Raw genomic sequence first — 17526 nt, forward strand, 5'->3', positions numbered from 1 at the left:
CCAGGTAACTCAATGCATTGTTAGATGATGTTGTTGTTGTTAATTTGCGTCGCACTAGAGCTGCACGATGGGCTATTGGCATCGGTCTGTGAAGCATCCCTGAGGATAATCCGAAGACATGCCATCACAATTTTGATCCTCTGCAGAGGGGATGGCACTCCTGCTTCGGTAGCCGGACGACCTGCACGCGAAGTCGAGCACTTTACGATAGAACAGTTTAACGAGAACCAATACCGCACACCCTCGGTCCCTGCGCAGACTGATCCAAGTGGTCACCCACCCGCTCACTGACCGTAGCCAGTGATGCTTGACTTCGGTGATCTGCTGGGAACCGCTTCTTAACGATCCGTCCACTGCGGGACGCATTGTTAGATGACTTCCTATTGTTAGGTAGTAAGCTACTATTACCAATTAATCGAAATTAAAACGTTTAAAATCTTATTTTTAAAAAATATCTATGAAATATTCCTTCACTGGGGTGTGTTCCTTCACTGGTTGGCTTACCCTATATCATCTTAACCTTAAAAAAAATTTCAGGAAGTGTTTCGCAAGAGTTTCGCAGAACTATTTTACCAACTATTTAATTAAATTTTAACATTTTTTTACCCTTTTACGTTTATTATTTCTTCATTAATATACTAATCAATTTTTTTAGTACTTTAATTTAGGTTTTCTTTAAAGTAAAGTTTCTTTTTAAATTATAGTCAAATTTTTCTTAAAAGAATTATTGTCTGCTAGTTAAGAATAAAACCTTGTTATGAAATTGAAAACATTCCTCTGTTTAAAATTATTTAATGCAAAACAGCTGATTATTTACTAAGCATACTATTTTTTTCGAATAAAGAACATAAATTATTGATTGCCTTTTTTTTTGTTTTTGTTTCTTGTGACTTCAACATAGATTATCTAAAATTGTGTTGATGTTTTATAAGTCACTACAAAGAGTGTGAGAGTATGAAGATACCGAACATAAAAAGCTGTCGAATATGTAGCTAAAATTTTTAAGCGTCTTAAAGTATCTCAGTATCTTAACTGTCGTCCTAACACCTTAGTTGTGAAATTAAATTTTTAATTATCTGACCACGTGAGATTCACTAATTATTTCATTATCTCTCTTACTCTTTCTTTATGATACCAAGTAGATTTTTTTCCTAATAATATACTTAACTATTTTGTTTAATTTTTTACTTTAGCACGATTCCCAAGATATTATTGTAGTATAATTTGTTATCAGGAAAATGCCTTATTTTGTTATGCAGGAAATACTAAAAATTGAAATTTGTAAGAAGATTCCGAAGTCGTGCCAATTTTAGAGTCATCTGATTTTAAAAATATGCTATAAAAATACGCAATTTCCGAACTTATTTTAATGAAGAAAAAAAGCGTGGCAAGAAGGCTAACATACTTTTTACAGAAGCTCAGAAAACCAATTTTTTCTATATTTCGTCAAAAGAGGATAAAAATGATATTGTTCCAAGGGACCTACTCAATAATTTCGCTATTTCAAGAAGGAAATCTACTTGATCGAAACATATTATTCCTTGAAAATTAAAGCGAGGAAAAAATTAACTTTTATTATTTATCTAAGCTTATTTCATTTATTTAATGATAGCGGTATTAAGGATATGCGATGAAAGATCCGTTTACTATTATACTATAAATGCATTAAATCATGTAGCTTGAATAATTTATTTTAAGCAAATTATTTAATAATTTTAAGCAAATAAGGGTGTAAAAACAAACTCGATCGAAATACTCCGAAAGTATACCCTAAAATATATGTAGAATAAACTTTGGAATCGAAATATGAAAAATACCTTTTCAAACTACTTTCAGTAGAAAGGAAACTCTAACTTGTTTGAACTAGTTGTCCTTGTTACTATTTAATTTCGATTCCTGGTGCTAGGGGACATTCCATTTTCACATTTGACTTTTAAAATTTCAATTGTAAACGGAATTTTTTTATGTCCTTAAATTAAAATGTTAAGGCTTGCAGCAAAAAGAAATTGTGCTGCATTGATTTTTTTACAAAGTAATGAATTATTATTTTTTTTCAATCTCAGAACCTGTGCCTATAACTTATGTGAAACTTATTTTAATATCGTGTGAAATAATTTAATATGTTGTGTAACTAAATGGATAATCCCAAGAAACTGAATCGAAAATATAAAACTTATTGATTTAAAAAAATAATAGATGATATTAAAATAGACATGTTTTGAGCGTCCAATAATAAAAGTCACAAGTCATTCAAGCCTGACAAGTCTTGAGAATGGGCGATTATATTTGTCGACTTTTGTCATGTCGACTTATATTTCCCTCTTCATATGTTTTGCAGCCAGTTGAGTTTTTATCGTCATTTGTATTGTTTTACATTTGGGTCTTGATCATTATTTTAATAAGGATTTTTCACTCGTTAAAGTAAACATATGCATTTTAATATTTTAACAGCATTCACGTGGTCTTTAAAAACGTACGAGCATCAATATTGTAAAAGTAATATTCAACTTAAAAATTAAAATTTTGAGACCAGATATTTTGATGAAATTAAATATATTTGTTAATGAAATTAAATATTTTATCTTTTACGTTTCTGTGCCCCCATTTCAGTATCCTAAGGATCTTACGAGCTCTGTTGAAAAAGAGAGTATCAGATATATATAAGAAAACAAAAATAATCATAGTATCAGTATTTGGTGGTAAATGTAACTTATCGTATTTGAAGAATATGCTGTGCGACATTTTATGGTGAATTTGCGAACGTAAGTTTCAGAATGTATCGAAACATGTGGATGCTATTTGCTAATCATCTTTATCCAAAGAAAACCATGTAACGTAAATATCTAGCAAAATGAAGCAGTTTTTTAAACAATGAATCATACAATATGCAACATATTATTTCAATATCTTATTCTTAAACATAAAATATTTCAATGTTTTTAAAATGCCACTAAACATTCAGCAATTCCTTGAGTTATAGAAAAAAGAAATATCGTAAATTATAGAAAACCTTGTGAATGTGCATTAGAATTACTATACAACCTACATTTTATTTTTAAGCACTTTTTTTTTCTTCAAACTTTCATGCCTAGAAGACTCGATTAAAGCTGTAAAAATAATTATCCCTAAAAATTTTTATATAGCTATTATAAATTATGTTAATTTGATTTTAGTATGAAATCCTCGAATAAACATAGCAAAAGTAACATAATCTAAATAATATCAGATAAAAAGTTCATGTATTTAAATTCTAAAAACTTAGAAAATCATAAATAATTTATAAATCGATTCAAATTTTCTTTTCAAAGGAGATTAAAATATTTTTGTTTTGCTTTTTGGACAAAAATCAGCTTGAAAACTGTCTATTGCCTAGAAACTTCGAGATATTTTCTATTTAAAATTAATTAAACCTCTCTGAGCAATAACAAAACATTATTTCAATTTTTTACAGTCAGAGCGTGGTTGCCTAGCAACATGAGCACTTTTGAATTAGTCAATGGGTTATCTTAAAATATTAATTGCGCAGGCGACTTTTTTTGGCGGTTTTCTGGACTATCGCCAAATATATAAACCTTTATTGCAACTCAATTTACGACCCAATTTTTTTAAAATTTTGTCTACCCCCCTAATTCAAGTGTCTAGATTCCAAACATGTAAAAAAAATTATATGTTTATTCAGAGAAAGTACGTTTTTGTGTCTGATTTCGTAACTTAATTAATAGTTAGCACTAATTAATTAGCATATTTGAGGTCACCCCAGGAACCATTACGAATGACACTTAGTTCGTGAAAATCCGATCATTAGAACGAAAGTTATTCAGGGTGATATCTTTTTTTTTTTTGCGGAATGTGCATTTAACTGTCTCAATATTAAGACTAGTATTGCTAAAACTATACAACAAAAAAATTTCTTTTTCATTCATTTATTAAATATTTTAAAATAAATAATAAAAGTTTAATTTATTAAATATTTTCGAAATAAATTATTGTCTGAGTTGAATAATATTTTTGACAATTTCTTAATTTTGATAACTACCAATTGTTCGGGGTTCCGATAAAAGAAGGTCTATCATTTAGGGTTCATAAAAAATTAGGAACCGCATTCCTTTGCTTACACAATACTTAAATAGTTGCTCATAAAAAGTTTAATAAAAGTAATGGGGTTTTCCCATTTCATCGTAAATGGGAAAACCCCTTATTTCAATGACCTGTCTCAGACCTGAAATCAATTTCTGTATTTATTTTCTCTTTCACTGTTTTGATAATTTTTATTGTCCAACGTTCATTTTTAATTTTAACTTAAATATTATTATTACAATTATTTTCAAAAGTTGAACATTGATTAGAAGAAAAACACGCGTGGAATTTAAATCATTCTCCCTCGAATGTCTGATATGAGGGTGCATAAACTTCTTAAGTTCACACGCATTTATTATTATATACATTTGAAGGTGACACTAACTCTCAATCAACACTTGCTGATTGGAATCAACAGGAGCAAACATCAGAATCCAGTTTGTCTAACAACGTTTAATCAGATCAAAACAACGTTAAGATCTTTCACTAACAGATAAACGCACTGATTATGAATTGTTTAGAAAAAAGTTATGGTAGAATGTTATTACGTCATAGTCAAATGATAATTTAATAGATATAAATAGGCAGTTATGTTTGGTATTTTCCTATTAGGTCAAAACAAGCCAATACTCTTTAAGCGAAATAAGATTCGGATATTTTTTTAATCAAACTACATTTTAAACTTATTATATATGACTTATAACCTTATAAACGTATTAACGCAGTCAGATATAATAACCTTTAAAATTCTTATATATGACTTATAAACTTATTATGAGTACTCCCCATTAGTGTGGCGTCAAGTTTAATTTATTAGAAAATGATAATTATCCAACTAAATATGGTATAGTCACTGTAAAAAGCCATAAAAAAACACTCCATTTTGCTATCACTGCACTAAAAACAAAAAATTTATAAAACATGGTTCAATTTTGAACTACAATATCTTGAACCATGGTAGGTAGCAAATTTACAGCAAACTAAAATAATTTTAAACTTAATCATGTTCCTGTTAAACCCTAATATTGTGCATTAAAATAGCTGCAAATTAGAACTATAATATACACTACTGGCCATTAAAATTGCTACACCAGGAAGGAATGCAAATAACAGAATGATATTTATTGGGGACATACATTATAGTTGGAAGAACAAGTGATTACATTTTCAGGATATTTTGATGAATAGATCCAGAGGAATAAGTACTCAGAGCAGCCTCCCCTGACAACAATAATAGCAGTTACTCTCCTGGGCATCGAGTCGAGCAGAGATTGGATAGCATGGACGGGTACAGCATTCCATGCAGCTTCAACATTATGCCACAATTCATCGACCGTAGTGACTGACGTGTGGTTAAGTGCTAGTCGTTCGGCAACCATTGACCAGATTTTTTCAATTGGTGAGAGATCAGGAGAACGTACTTGACAGGGCAACAGGTGAGCATGTTCCGTGTCAAGGAAGGTCAGAACAGTGCTTTCAACATGCGGCAGTGCATTGTCCTGCTGAAACGTAGCGTTATGGAGGCTTCGAAATTAAGGCAGAGCAACTGGCCCTAACACATCAGAAATGTAACGGCTACTGTTCAAAGTGCCGGCAATGCGAACATGAGGTGATCGAGACGTGTATCAAATGGCACCCCATACCATTACTCCAGGTGATGGGCCAGTACGACGATGTCAAATGCAAGTTGCATATGGGCGTTCTCCACGATGTCGCCAAACACGGATGCTACCATCAGGATGCCGTATAGAGAACATGGATTCGTTTGAAAAGACGACGTCATGCCATTCCTGCGTTCAAGTTCGTCGTTGACCACACCATTGAAGGCACTTCTGCCTGTGATGCAGCGTCAAGGGTGGCCATGGTCACAGTGCTGACAGTCCATACTACTGCTAATGTCGTCGAACTGTTCGTGCAGACACTTGTTGTCTGGCAAATGATCCAATTTGTTGACTCAGGGTTCGGTGAAGCAGCTGTACGATCTCTTAAGGCCATGTGGATAACATGTCTGTCTTCTCGACTGTTAGTGAAGGGGGGCCGCTGAGACCCAGCACGACATTCCATATGACCGTCATGAACCCATCAATTACATATTCTGCTAACAGTCATGGGTTCCCGACCAACGCGAGTAGCAATACTTCGGTATGATAAACCGCAATCCCGGCAGGCCACAATTCGTCCTCGATCAAACCAAGACACGTGCTGATAGGCGTTTTTCCTTCTTACAAGAGGCATAATAAGAACTTTTTTACTCAAGAACACCGCTCAAATTCAATTTCTGTATGAGAAACGTACTGCCAAATCTCTTCTTTTATACGCATTGTAGGTGTCGCTACATCCACCTGCTTTGCATGAATGCGCTGATAAGCTAATCATTTGCATACCACAACATGTTTTATCCATTCTGCAAATTTCACGTTCCTGGTGTGTCGCCTTCCTGGTGCAGCAATTTTAATGGCCAATAATGTTGTTTAATGTTCAATGGAATTTTTAATAATTTTCCAGTTAATGCTTTCTCCAAGGATACTTTATGCGTTAAAGTTAACAAAACCAGGGGAGCAGGCAGATCTTCCGGGTATAGTTCAAAATTATGAGACTTTGAATAAAAACTAACAGCCTAAACTAACCCCGACGCATAAGAAATCGTAGCTTTTATCCATTGTTTAGTAAAATTTAGCATTAGAGTAAAAACTTTTTACGTTTTACTTTCTATTCCATGAGATTTTAGCTCCTAATAATTGGCTCTGGGTCAAAAAAAATTTCTGTAATTTTGAAGAGCTTTGGAAGTCTTAAATCCTATATGGATCCGATATTTGTATGACGGTCACGAAAAGTTTCTAATTATTTACTTTACTTATTACATGGGGTTTACTTTTATTACTCAACGTCATCCCCCCAGAACAGCTTTTGGAGTATCTGTCGGATCGTTTCGCGATTCGTTCTCGTTTATCACACTAACCAGATACTAAAACTTAGTAGTCTAATATTGTTGTTTAAGCGATATTCTAGTACATATCCAAAACTGTTGTATCTGACGTTTTTGCTGATACAATACTCGGTTTGCAAACTCATACGTCCTAAAGTAATCAACAAACGAATGCATACGATAGTTAAAACAATGCAATGCATACAATAGTTCTATCCTCGACCCACCGAATACATGCGATTTATGTGCTCGAAAAGTCAGGAGAATCGAAAGTCCCGTGGCTGATCACTGAGCAGTACCAAGTGTACAGGAATTAGGAAAAAATTTCCCTCCCCTTCAGATATTTGTCAAAACTGGGGAAGTAGCCTCAAGAATGTTTCAATCCAACCGAGAAGCTCTGAGCTAAGTCGTAATTTCACCCTTGCGGTGTTCTTGTATCAAACGAAATGCACGCCTACCTGACTTAAATCGCCAAGGCAAATGGCTGGCGTGCTTGGCTAGCCCAACTGCCATAAAAAAACATTTAGTTAAAAAAATATAAGTACCAGTAGAATTCAATATCAGCTGTAGTTATAACATTATTGTTTCCTTCTCTTAAAGTGTCCCCAAAAATTTAAATAAATCATTTCTCTTTCCGTCATAAAGAATCGCGTAGTCAAATTATGTTTTAGTCATACTCCTTTCATACGATTCTCTTTATTCACAACAAAAGGAAACCATTAATCCGCTTATAAGTATAGCTTTCCATACATTTGAATACAAAAGCTCTTCCTTATTAATTGTTTTTGATCACTTTTTTTCTCTTTTGCACCTGGCTTTACCCAGTGTATTCCTGTTTAATATCAGTAAATAAATGTTACCTCACCTCTGTCTAGTGAAATGATGTTATTCAAAATTAGAAAAGGAGGAAAATAATATACAAAAATTTTTTTAAAAGAGAGAGAGAGATTTTATTGTAGATAATAGGGGTGAAGGCTTTACAGAGAGTAAAGAGCGGATTTCAAAAAAGAAAAAAAAAGGAAAAAAGAAAAAAAAACGGATAAATTATTATGTTATCATAAGTCAAAAAGAAGTAAACAAATAGTTGATAGACTGACCTTTTTTTAAAGATATGACTTAGATTAGGATATAAAGTTTCGGTCAGTTGAAAAAAGTTTTTAGTTCTTTAGTAACTTTGTCTCAGTTGGATAATAAATTTTTTAGGTTTTTAAAAACTTTTTGTGAGGATGTTTACTAAGCTGCTTGTTTTTGTTGCGTGTATTGGAGGTGAGAATATCTTTGAAATTTTATCTCATTATATATAATATCATGTTATTGTGTAATTATTATTTTATAGAACCATTAAAGTATAGTATTGATTTTCGTTTTTTAAGCTATTGAATTAATTGCATTATTAATTCATTTAAAATTACTACCATTAGATATTTATATGAAAAAAACTACATATAAAATTATAAATTATTAATGTAGTTCTAAAAAAATAATAAATAAAATAACAATAAATAAATAGTTATAATGTAGGTTTAAAAAAATAACACTGCAAATGCATGACAGATCGGTTTATTAAAACTTGCATTTTAAATACGGTGTAAATAGGTTTCGATTTACAAAATAAAAATAACACAAAATATACAAATGTTTAAAAGAAATTAATTAATTAATGCTTAAATTCCAAATATTTTAAATGCATTTCATTGTATTAATATTGTATTAAAAAACAACATTGTATTAAAAAAAAATATTAATTTAGGAATTTATTGCATTATTAGTTATTATTATCACTATAAATTAATTACTATATCAAAAACAACATCTAAATTTTTGAACTATTTGTATTGTTTCTGAAGATAAAGTTCCTTATTTTTGACTGCATTTCATATTATAATAAAATATTTTAAAAAAACTGTTAATTTTCTTTGAAAAAAAAGAAAAAAATTATGAATTGGAAGAAAAAAAAGTATAAAATATGTTTTAGAACTTATAATTTTTTTTTTCACTTTAGTTTAGTTTTCTTCGTGAAAGACATTTTAAAGCTTATTTATTTCCAAGTGATAAATGATGTCCGTCTCTAAAAGAATTTAATGTTCCGAATTTAATTGTCTCATTATAAGTTTTACTTCCGAAAACTAGGTCGCACTATTTAAAATCTTCGAAACTCTTGCTTTAACCTCTTAAATAGTCAAATAATTTTTGAAAGAAAAAAAAAACAGTCATAAAAGTGCCTACAAGAAAGTTACATAAAACTAGGTTTTTGTATACATGTCTTCCTCTCTAATTGTTGGGTTAAACGCAAACTTACTTGTTTGATGACTGTGGTGACATCTAGTTAAAGTAAACAACTAAACACATTACAAATAGTCAAGTACAGTGTTCTGGTGTATAGATTGAGAAATAAGCATAGTACCGAGCATATGAAATAGATTGTTTTAACTTTAATAGATTGTTTACTTTTGTGTTAATAGATAGATTGTTTTAGTAGATTGCTTTTGAACTATCCAACCTGAAAACATCACGGGAACAGGAAATAGAGGACGAAACTTTTCTCCGTTGTTTTGACACGAACGAGAAGATAGCTATGCTGAATTTTAAAAAAATCTCTTTACGCCATTTTTTAAAAATAATTAATTTTAATTTAATTTGTTCAATTTTGAATTATCATAAGTCAAAAATTATTCTTGAAATTACATATTTTTAACTTTTTAAGTAAACATGTCAAGCCATGGCGGTTGTTTTATTTATTTTTGAAAGTTGCAATCAACCTGGGGCTGCAAACGGAAATTAATTTTTGAATATGACGGGTTGAAAACAAATATCAATAATTCGTTAACTTGAGCAATATTCAGGTTAAATACTTCGCTAGAAAATGAGCAATTAATTTATCAATTTTATAATTATCATTTGTTTCTAAACCCTAGTCATTATTTTTACATTTAGTTTAGTTTATTAAGAATGTAAAACTCATTATTACATTAGGAGGCAATTTTTTTTCTTTCCTGTTGCACGAGATTTTTAATAGATCTTACATGCATTCGTATCGCTGATTTCAAATCTGCAATCGATTTCTCTATCCAAACTGCAATTATTTTAATGACATTTGCAGTCAGTTTTTTGTCAAGCATTATAACTGGAGATCACATAAATATTGCAGCAAACTTCTAGGGGAGTTAGGGCACATCATTTGGATTAAAATGAAATCGATGATTGGAATCATATATCGGCCACCACTACGGGCGCTTTCCTATTATCAAATGTTTCTTCGTGTGCTTCTGAACAGATCATAATAGGGTAGTTTCCATAGCCGCGTATAATGATATTTCTGGGCATGGATTCCTATATGCTCATTTACGTGAATCCCTGTTGTACATAGCATTTTGAAACTTGTACATTTGGGCAAACATTAACTATAACTGTCATTTTGAAATAATAAAATCTTTAGCTTTAGGAGCAAAACTAATTTCAACTTTGAAATGTCCTTCTCTGAGTTAGGCAAGACCAAGTTTGTATAAATACAACAAAACATTTATTCCCCAGTGTAATAATTTATCTTATAAACCGTATTATTATAATTTAAAATATTAATCTTACTATTACAATTTATGTTTATTAATTTTTTATTATTATTCAGTTGATCCTCGTTTAATTACCAGTTAATTTATCTACCTTATTATTATCACTTCCATTATTAACATTTAGTTTATTAATTTTAATATTCATAAATTTATTACTTTTATTATTATTTATTACTTCTGTAACAATTCATGAGACTTATAATCATCATTCCAAACTATTTGTTCGTCTACTGACTTGTCTCATTTTGAAAATACAATAGTTTGCTGCACATTCCCTAATGATTAATATTTAATATACGCTGATGAGATCAATTCACGAAGCTAAATTAATAGCTGAAAAAATTAATAATAAATTAATAATTGAATAATTAAATTAATAAAAAATTAAATTAATAATTGAAATAAAAAATTAATAATCCCTTAATTATGGCGAAACAAATTAGGCCGTAATTAAGAGACGCTAGGGAAGAATTGAATGGTGGTCATTCATTTTCCTGAAGAAAGATTAAGAAAAAATATTTCTTTAAAAATTTGATCCTCCACAAAAATTATCTGAGTGTGAAATGTTTTGAAAAAATTAAATCCTTGACCTTATCTATCATTTACTTGATCTTATTCTATCATTTTAAAAATTTAGAAGTCTGCTCTTGAAATATTTTATTTTCTGACAATTTAAAGGAAAAACTACTTTTGTTCTTAAATTTGTGAGTTTTTTTTTTGTATAAATAAAACTGTACTACAATTTTGACCTCCAAAATGACTTTAAACTGTGAACGCGAAGATCACGTAACAGGAAAATGTGTTTTTCGTCACGATTAAAGTAGAGATCATAACTATATAAAACAAAATCAAATACTTTAGTCAGACAAAGAATTGAATGCGTTTTTTATTCGAGTCATAAAAAGTACTGTAAAAACATGAAATAGGAAATCATCCACGTTTTCATTGTGAATAAAACATCTGTCGTTTCTTTGTTTTTTGTTTGTTTTTTCTTTTTTGTTTTTTTTTAATTTGTCAGAAATATATTCCTGAATTTTCTGGTATGTTGAAATCCTTGCTCAACAATTCAAAATCCATCTGTTTAATTGACAGATTTCTTGAAATAAGATTATGCACAGGTGTATATTCGAGATTTTTTTAATGAACAGCTCGTATACGTAATAAAAAAGCCTTCTGATACATAAACAGGGGTAAAAAATAAATAAAACAATTAAAGGTCTGTTCGTCAATTTCCAAATAATAATTTAGAATTTTCTTTAATTGCGTTACCTGATATTATAATATTTATAAGGCATATTCTCCAAATTTCAATTGAAATTCTATAAACATCTACCAAGTATGTTCTGCATCATAATATAACGTTATTTTTGAATTGTATTCTCAAATTCTTGCATATTCTGTAAAAAATTCGTTTTTTAGTCAACAAATAACATTTTATAAGTAGACTACCTGGTTTTGCTTGGTATGCGATTTCGAATTAATATCGGAACACTTAAACATCTTGAAAGCTTTAAAACGTCAACTTTAATCACTTATCTGAAATTTAATATTAAATCTATAATATTTCCTTAAAAGGACGCTATACTGCGAGAAAAACTTTTCATCTCAAATTTTGTTTCCCCTCCATAAGTAATTTAAAATTTAAAGTCTAGAAAAAGGGAGTTTAGGATAACTTATTTTAGGTTTGCCCGAAGTTGAAAGATAAAGTTTCAAATACTGAAAAAAAAAATTTACATATCAGAATGCGAACAATTTATTGGAAGAGAGCTTCTTTAATGCGTAAATCTAAGTTATTCTCTCATAATTTGTTTTATTTTTTATATTTTAAAAATTTCTTTTCACTATTTAAAACTTCGTAGCTTACTCTAAGAGTGCCTGTACTCACTTTTCCTATTATTTAAATTTTAAATTACTTATGACTTTGAAAGAGAATTTGTAAGGAAAAGTTTATCGCGTGGTAAAACGTCCTTTTTAGCTACGCTAGTTTGTTTTATATAAATAAATGAAATATAAGAGAGTTTTTAATCATAGTTTATAAGACATAGGAGCAATCACAAACTATTACTGAAATTATTACTAAGCTCTTTATGTACCATGAATTAAATAGTGCATTTAAGATACAATATTTGAAAAGAAAAATACAGTTAAGTACTTGAAAACTTGCTCAATAGTTTTCTCAAAAAAACTTTTTTTGGCCGACTGTACATTTTGATAAAAAAAAATATATGAATTACAAATAAAAACACATCAGCGAAACATTTGAACTCAAACTGTAGGATTCTAATTTTCAAAATGTCTCAAAGAAAGTTTTCGTCAGGAAGTAATCAGTTAACTCTAATCACGGTGAAACATTATTATTATGATGAAAAATCTCGTTTATGATAGATATTTTTTTTAAAATTTAATTTTGACGTAATTGCACCAAAACAAAAATAGTCAATGATTTGTCAAGTTCTACAGTTTAAGTCAAAAGTTCTGCCATTTTATGTTTGTTTAATTCCTATTTTTCTTTACTTCGTTTGGAGGTTTTTAAAAACTAAAGAAATTGTTTTGTAGAAGGCTATTAGCTTTTAGCACAAAGAAAAATCTGTAATTGAAAAAAGAATCTAGAGTAGATTAATATTTTTATTACTTAATTTGCTTAGGATCAAAAAATGTTCCATGTAATATACAGAGTATTTCTTAACCACTGTCCTTACAATTTTATAACTCACAATCATATATCTTATAATTTATGACAGCATTATAAAAATCAAAAGGTATTCTGGGGAAGGGGGAGAAAAAAAAACACCCGAAACAGGTTTGAATGCCAAAGACGAGTTGAAGGATTATTATTAAAAACTCTTTCAAGTTTTATCAGGCAATCAAACTAGTTTTTATGTATTTCATCGCACCTCTACAATACGAGTGATTCGACTGATTTCTAGATTTGTGATTCATCCTCTCTTTGAATTCATTATTTGCTTCATTTTTGACAAGGATTCCGGAAATATATATGCATTATTTAAAACCCATTAAATATATTAAAAAAATTGTGATTATAATTTTTATATCTTCCTAGATCTAAGATTTAATTTTAATTCGATTAAATCACTAAACTTTAAACATTAAGATGAGCATTAAATTTCAATCAATAACTGGTTTATTTTGTTTATTGTGCAACGATTCATTTATTCATTCAATTTAATATACTTTGCAGTTATACTGGCAGCTGATAACAACGCTGTTCTGAATTGTATGAAAGGAAAGTATGACGCTGATGTAAGTATTTTTCAAAATGACAGCAATATTACTGCGAATACCTACTATGTTGATAATAGTCCATATCAATTTCTTCAAAACTGTTGCCTGATTTAAACTAAATTCACTAAGAAAATATCTTCCCATTATTTTTCCTTGTTTGAAATGTTTATTATACCATACTGAATTTCGAATACATTTTCGAATGTTTTTTTAATTCACGAGTTGTTTAATTTCCATAAACCCTCGATGCCAGGGCTTCACGACGTCTTACAAATCGTAACTAGTTCTCAATATTTCATCCAAATTTAATCGTTTTTTTTTTCAGTTTCGGGTTAATTTTGAAGAAAAATTAACCAGGCACCAAGAAATTTTGAATTTCTTATAGACCCCTAGTAATAAGTGTACAAAAACTCTTTCCAATCTTCATTGAAGCATTTAAAAATAGTTTTTATTTTGAAAACTAAATTATAAAATAAATTCATATAATTTTCTTTTAAAAGGTGAAATATGTTTTTTGTAACTCATTGTCATGTTAGACTTAATTTCTTTTTTCTCCTTTCGAAATTGAATTTCAAGTGATAATACTTGAATTTGGATATTTTACTTCAATTTTTCTCAGAAAACTTGCAAAATACATTCGTATTTTGTATTTTAGTTTTCTCAAAAATTAATAAGTAAAAAACATGCAATTTTAATTTTACAAATTTTTAAAAGATATTTAAGTAATAAGTAATTACAATAAATAATAACATAATAAGTAGCACTAATAATAACAAAATTAATATTAATAAATAATAATATAACTGAAAAAAATAATAAAATGCATAGTTTCTTAAAACAAGTTAAGAAAAAAATAAATTTTGAAACCGGATGTCCTCAGATATACAAAAATTGGAAATATTAATTTCTAATTATTTCAATTTTTTTTTTGTTGTTATTATTTGCTAACGTTCAGTTTGAGTTAAAACCCGTAATATCTCATCTTTTGGAAGAAAATTATTTGTATTATTTTTTAAGTTATTAAAAAATCTGAACATTAACCATTTACTATACTGAACAGCCTTAAAATTCTAACTTTCATTTATTTTTATCATTATAAATTCAGAATTTTGCGAAATTGCTAAGAATTTTACGAACAGTTTCACGAAGTTATTTTTCTAATTTTTTTAAAATTTTATCATACTATTAGAGAAAGCGAAATACAGAAAGCCACTTTAAATTTCAATTAGTGTCAATATTTTGATCCTTTGTGTTAAAAATTTACTTAATTTTCTTTAGCTGGGCAATTCTTTTACCAGTTGCTACGAATCATCTAGAGCCATGAGGCCAGAAAGAGTGAAGACAGTAAGTTAAACAAATTAAAAATGTATGTGTTGTACTCAGAATTATTTCAGTATAATTTATTATGATTAATTCTTTTTCTTTGTCTTTTTTAATAGTGCTTCACTAAAGTAATGAAAGATAATGGAGTCGTTGTGAGTAAAATATGCTTTTTTCTTTTATATTTTTTGTATCAAAATAGTCTAAGTATGTTATAAATCCTCATTTTATTATGATAATTTATATTTATTAACATACAACTGTTTTTAGCCAGATTGTTCACAAAAGAATCTCATACATAATTACTTTTTAAGCAAACTAAAAAAAAATTTCGTGCAACTTAGTTTATAGAATGTACCAGAAAAATCAACCAGACAATCATCAAAAAGTATAAAAAGGCGAAAAGACAATTGCTTAAAGCAGGGTATTTAATCATCCTTTGTAGAATCTTGGGCATGCATTTGAAATAACTTTTTTTGATCATATATTCACATACTAAGATGTTTCCTAATACGAAAAGTCCCGCAGTGGACTGATCGTTAAGACACGGTTCCCAGCAGATCACCAAAGTCAAGCATCACTGGCTGCGGTCAGTGTGCGGGTGGGTGACCACTTGGATCAGTCTGCGTAGGGAAAGAGGGTGTGCGGTATTCGTCCTTGTTAAACTGTGCTACCGTAAAGTGTCTCGACTTCGCGCGCAGGTCGTCGGGCTACCAAAGCGGGGGTGCCATCCCCTCCGCGTCTTCGGATCATCCTCCGGGATGTTTCCCAGACCGTCGCCAATAGCCCATTGTCAAGCTCTAGTGCGACGTAAATTAACAACAACATCCTAATACGAAAAGCATGATTTAGCATGATTAGTTTAAGAACAACCATTGCCGATGTTTTGCGAAATGTAGTGCAAACGGCAGGAAGAAATAAAATATCAAATAGCTTTTGATTTAATAATCAGATTTTAACGTTGTACGAGGCAATAGAAATCTTAATCCTGTATAAATAATAAATCTCCGGAAAAGCCTAGTTGAATTTCTTTGAGTAAACTTACCCTTTCGGAAATTGATTCTTGACCTTAAAAGTACAAAAAGTCTCACGAAACTTTTATACTTTGAGGATACAGGTTGTAAGTAAAATACAGGTTCTCAGTACAGAAAACTAATTCAATCCCTTTATACTATATTTCTTTGCTCTTTTTACTCGATGTAAGTTTTGGTTTAGTTAGCACTATATTTCTGGTAAGTTAGCACTATATTTCAGGTAAGTTAGCACTATATTTCTGGTAAGTTAGCACTACATTTTTGATGTCAATTCACGCATTTCCGGTAATGCTGATTAATGAAAACTATCGTTAGTCTCGTATGAGTAATTCAAAATTGAAGAGAATCATTTTTATACAGGAGATTTAAATATATAAAGTTTTCGTGACACAATTATTTGATTTCATTATTAAAATATTTATTTTACCGTCAAAGTAATTATTTTGATGCTCAGTAAATTTACTTATAGTGACATAATTTACTTTTTGTGTTAAGTACGAGATGGCAAGAAATAACTCAAATTTAAAAATCAAATATCTTTATTGCAAACAAATTTTGCAAGATGTTATGCTTTCGTTGGACTCAAAAAAATTTTTTTTTAGTATTTAAAAATGAATATTCCTACAAAATTGTTTTCAGCTCATGGATCTAATGATACACAAAGGAGATAAATAGACTATATTCTTATGCAAAAGTCACGATGCTCACCAGATATGAATTGAATGGATTTTTTTTCCATTTTGGAAATACGGGTTTATGCCAAGTCCCATAAAACTTTGTCATTTCAAAATAACCTAAGTAAATAATGGGGAAAATATCAGCAGATGAATTGCAGCTCAATGCTGAAAAATTTTTGGTACATTAACAACTCTGCAACAACGGCAAATATTTGCTATAATGAAAGTTTGCAAATACGTTTCAGGTATTTTCATGCTTGTTTGCGTAATTCTGGTTCAGGTATTTTCGAAAGCAATTAAATTAGATCACTATATTTTTCCCTATTATTTCTTATCCCCCTATATTATTTTGATTGACAAAATGATTCCAATTCAAGATCAAGTGCAAATAATTGCAACGTCTATGCGATTAAGTATAAGCTGAACATGAATAAATTCAATTCCAGATTACTGCCAGCAACGGTCAAATGACAGTAGACCGCACGAAGTTTGGAGAATATGGAAACGCTAACAGTCAGAAACCGATTGGAAAAGCCATGAAGGAGTGCTTCAGTAGTGCCCGATCTGGTGACGACATGTACAAAGAAGTAGGATTATTTTAAATTATTTATCTCACTAAATATATATATATATGTATATATATATATATAATAATAAAGTAAATACAAGAAAACACGAAG

General features: G+C 29.8%; 1 protein-coding gene across 1 annotated transcript in view; it reads left to right on the forward strand.

Moving 5' to 3' along the window:
- Positions 1 to 8118: 8118 nt before the first annotated feature.
- Positions 8119 to 17526, forward strand: part of LOC110283573 (uncharacterized) — a gene marked incomplete in the record, with an annotated part of 13428 nt that continues 4020 nt past the window's right edge. Inside the window, 5 exon segments of the mRNA XM_043041904.2 lie at positions 8119 to 8269; positions 13772 to 13833; positions 15094 to 15159; positions 15255 to 15290; positions 17293 to 17433. Of these exon segments, the coding sequence (XP_042897838.1) occupies positions 8230 to 8269; positions 13772 to 13833; positions 15094 to 15159; positions 15255 to 15290; positions 17293 to 17433 (345 nt within the window).

This window comes from Parasteatoda tepidariorum, chromosome 7 (genome assembly GCF_043381705.1).
Source record: "Parasteatoda tepidariorum isolate YZ-2023 chromosome 7, CAS_Ptep_4.0, whole genome shotgun sequence".
Lineage (NCBI taxonomy): Eukaryota > Metazoa > Arthropoda > Arachnida > Araneae > Theridiidae > Parasteatoda > Parasteatoda tepidariorum.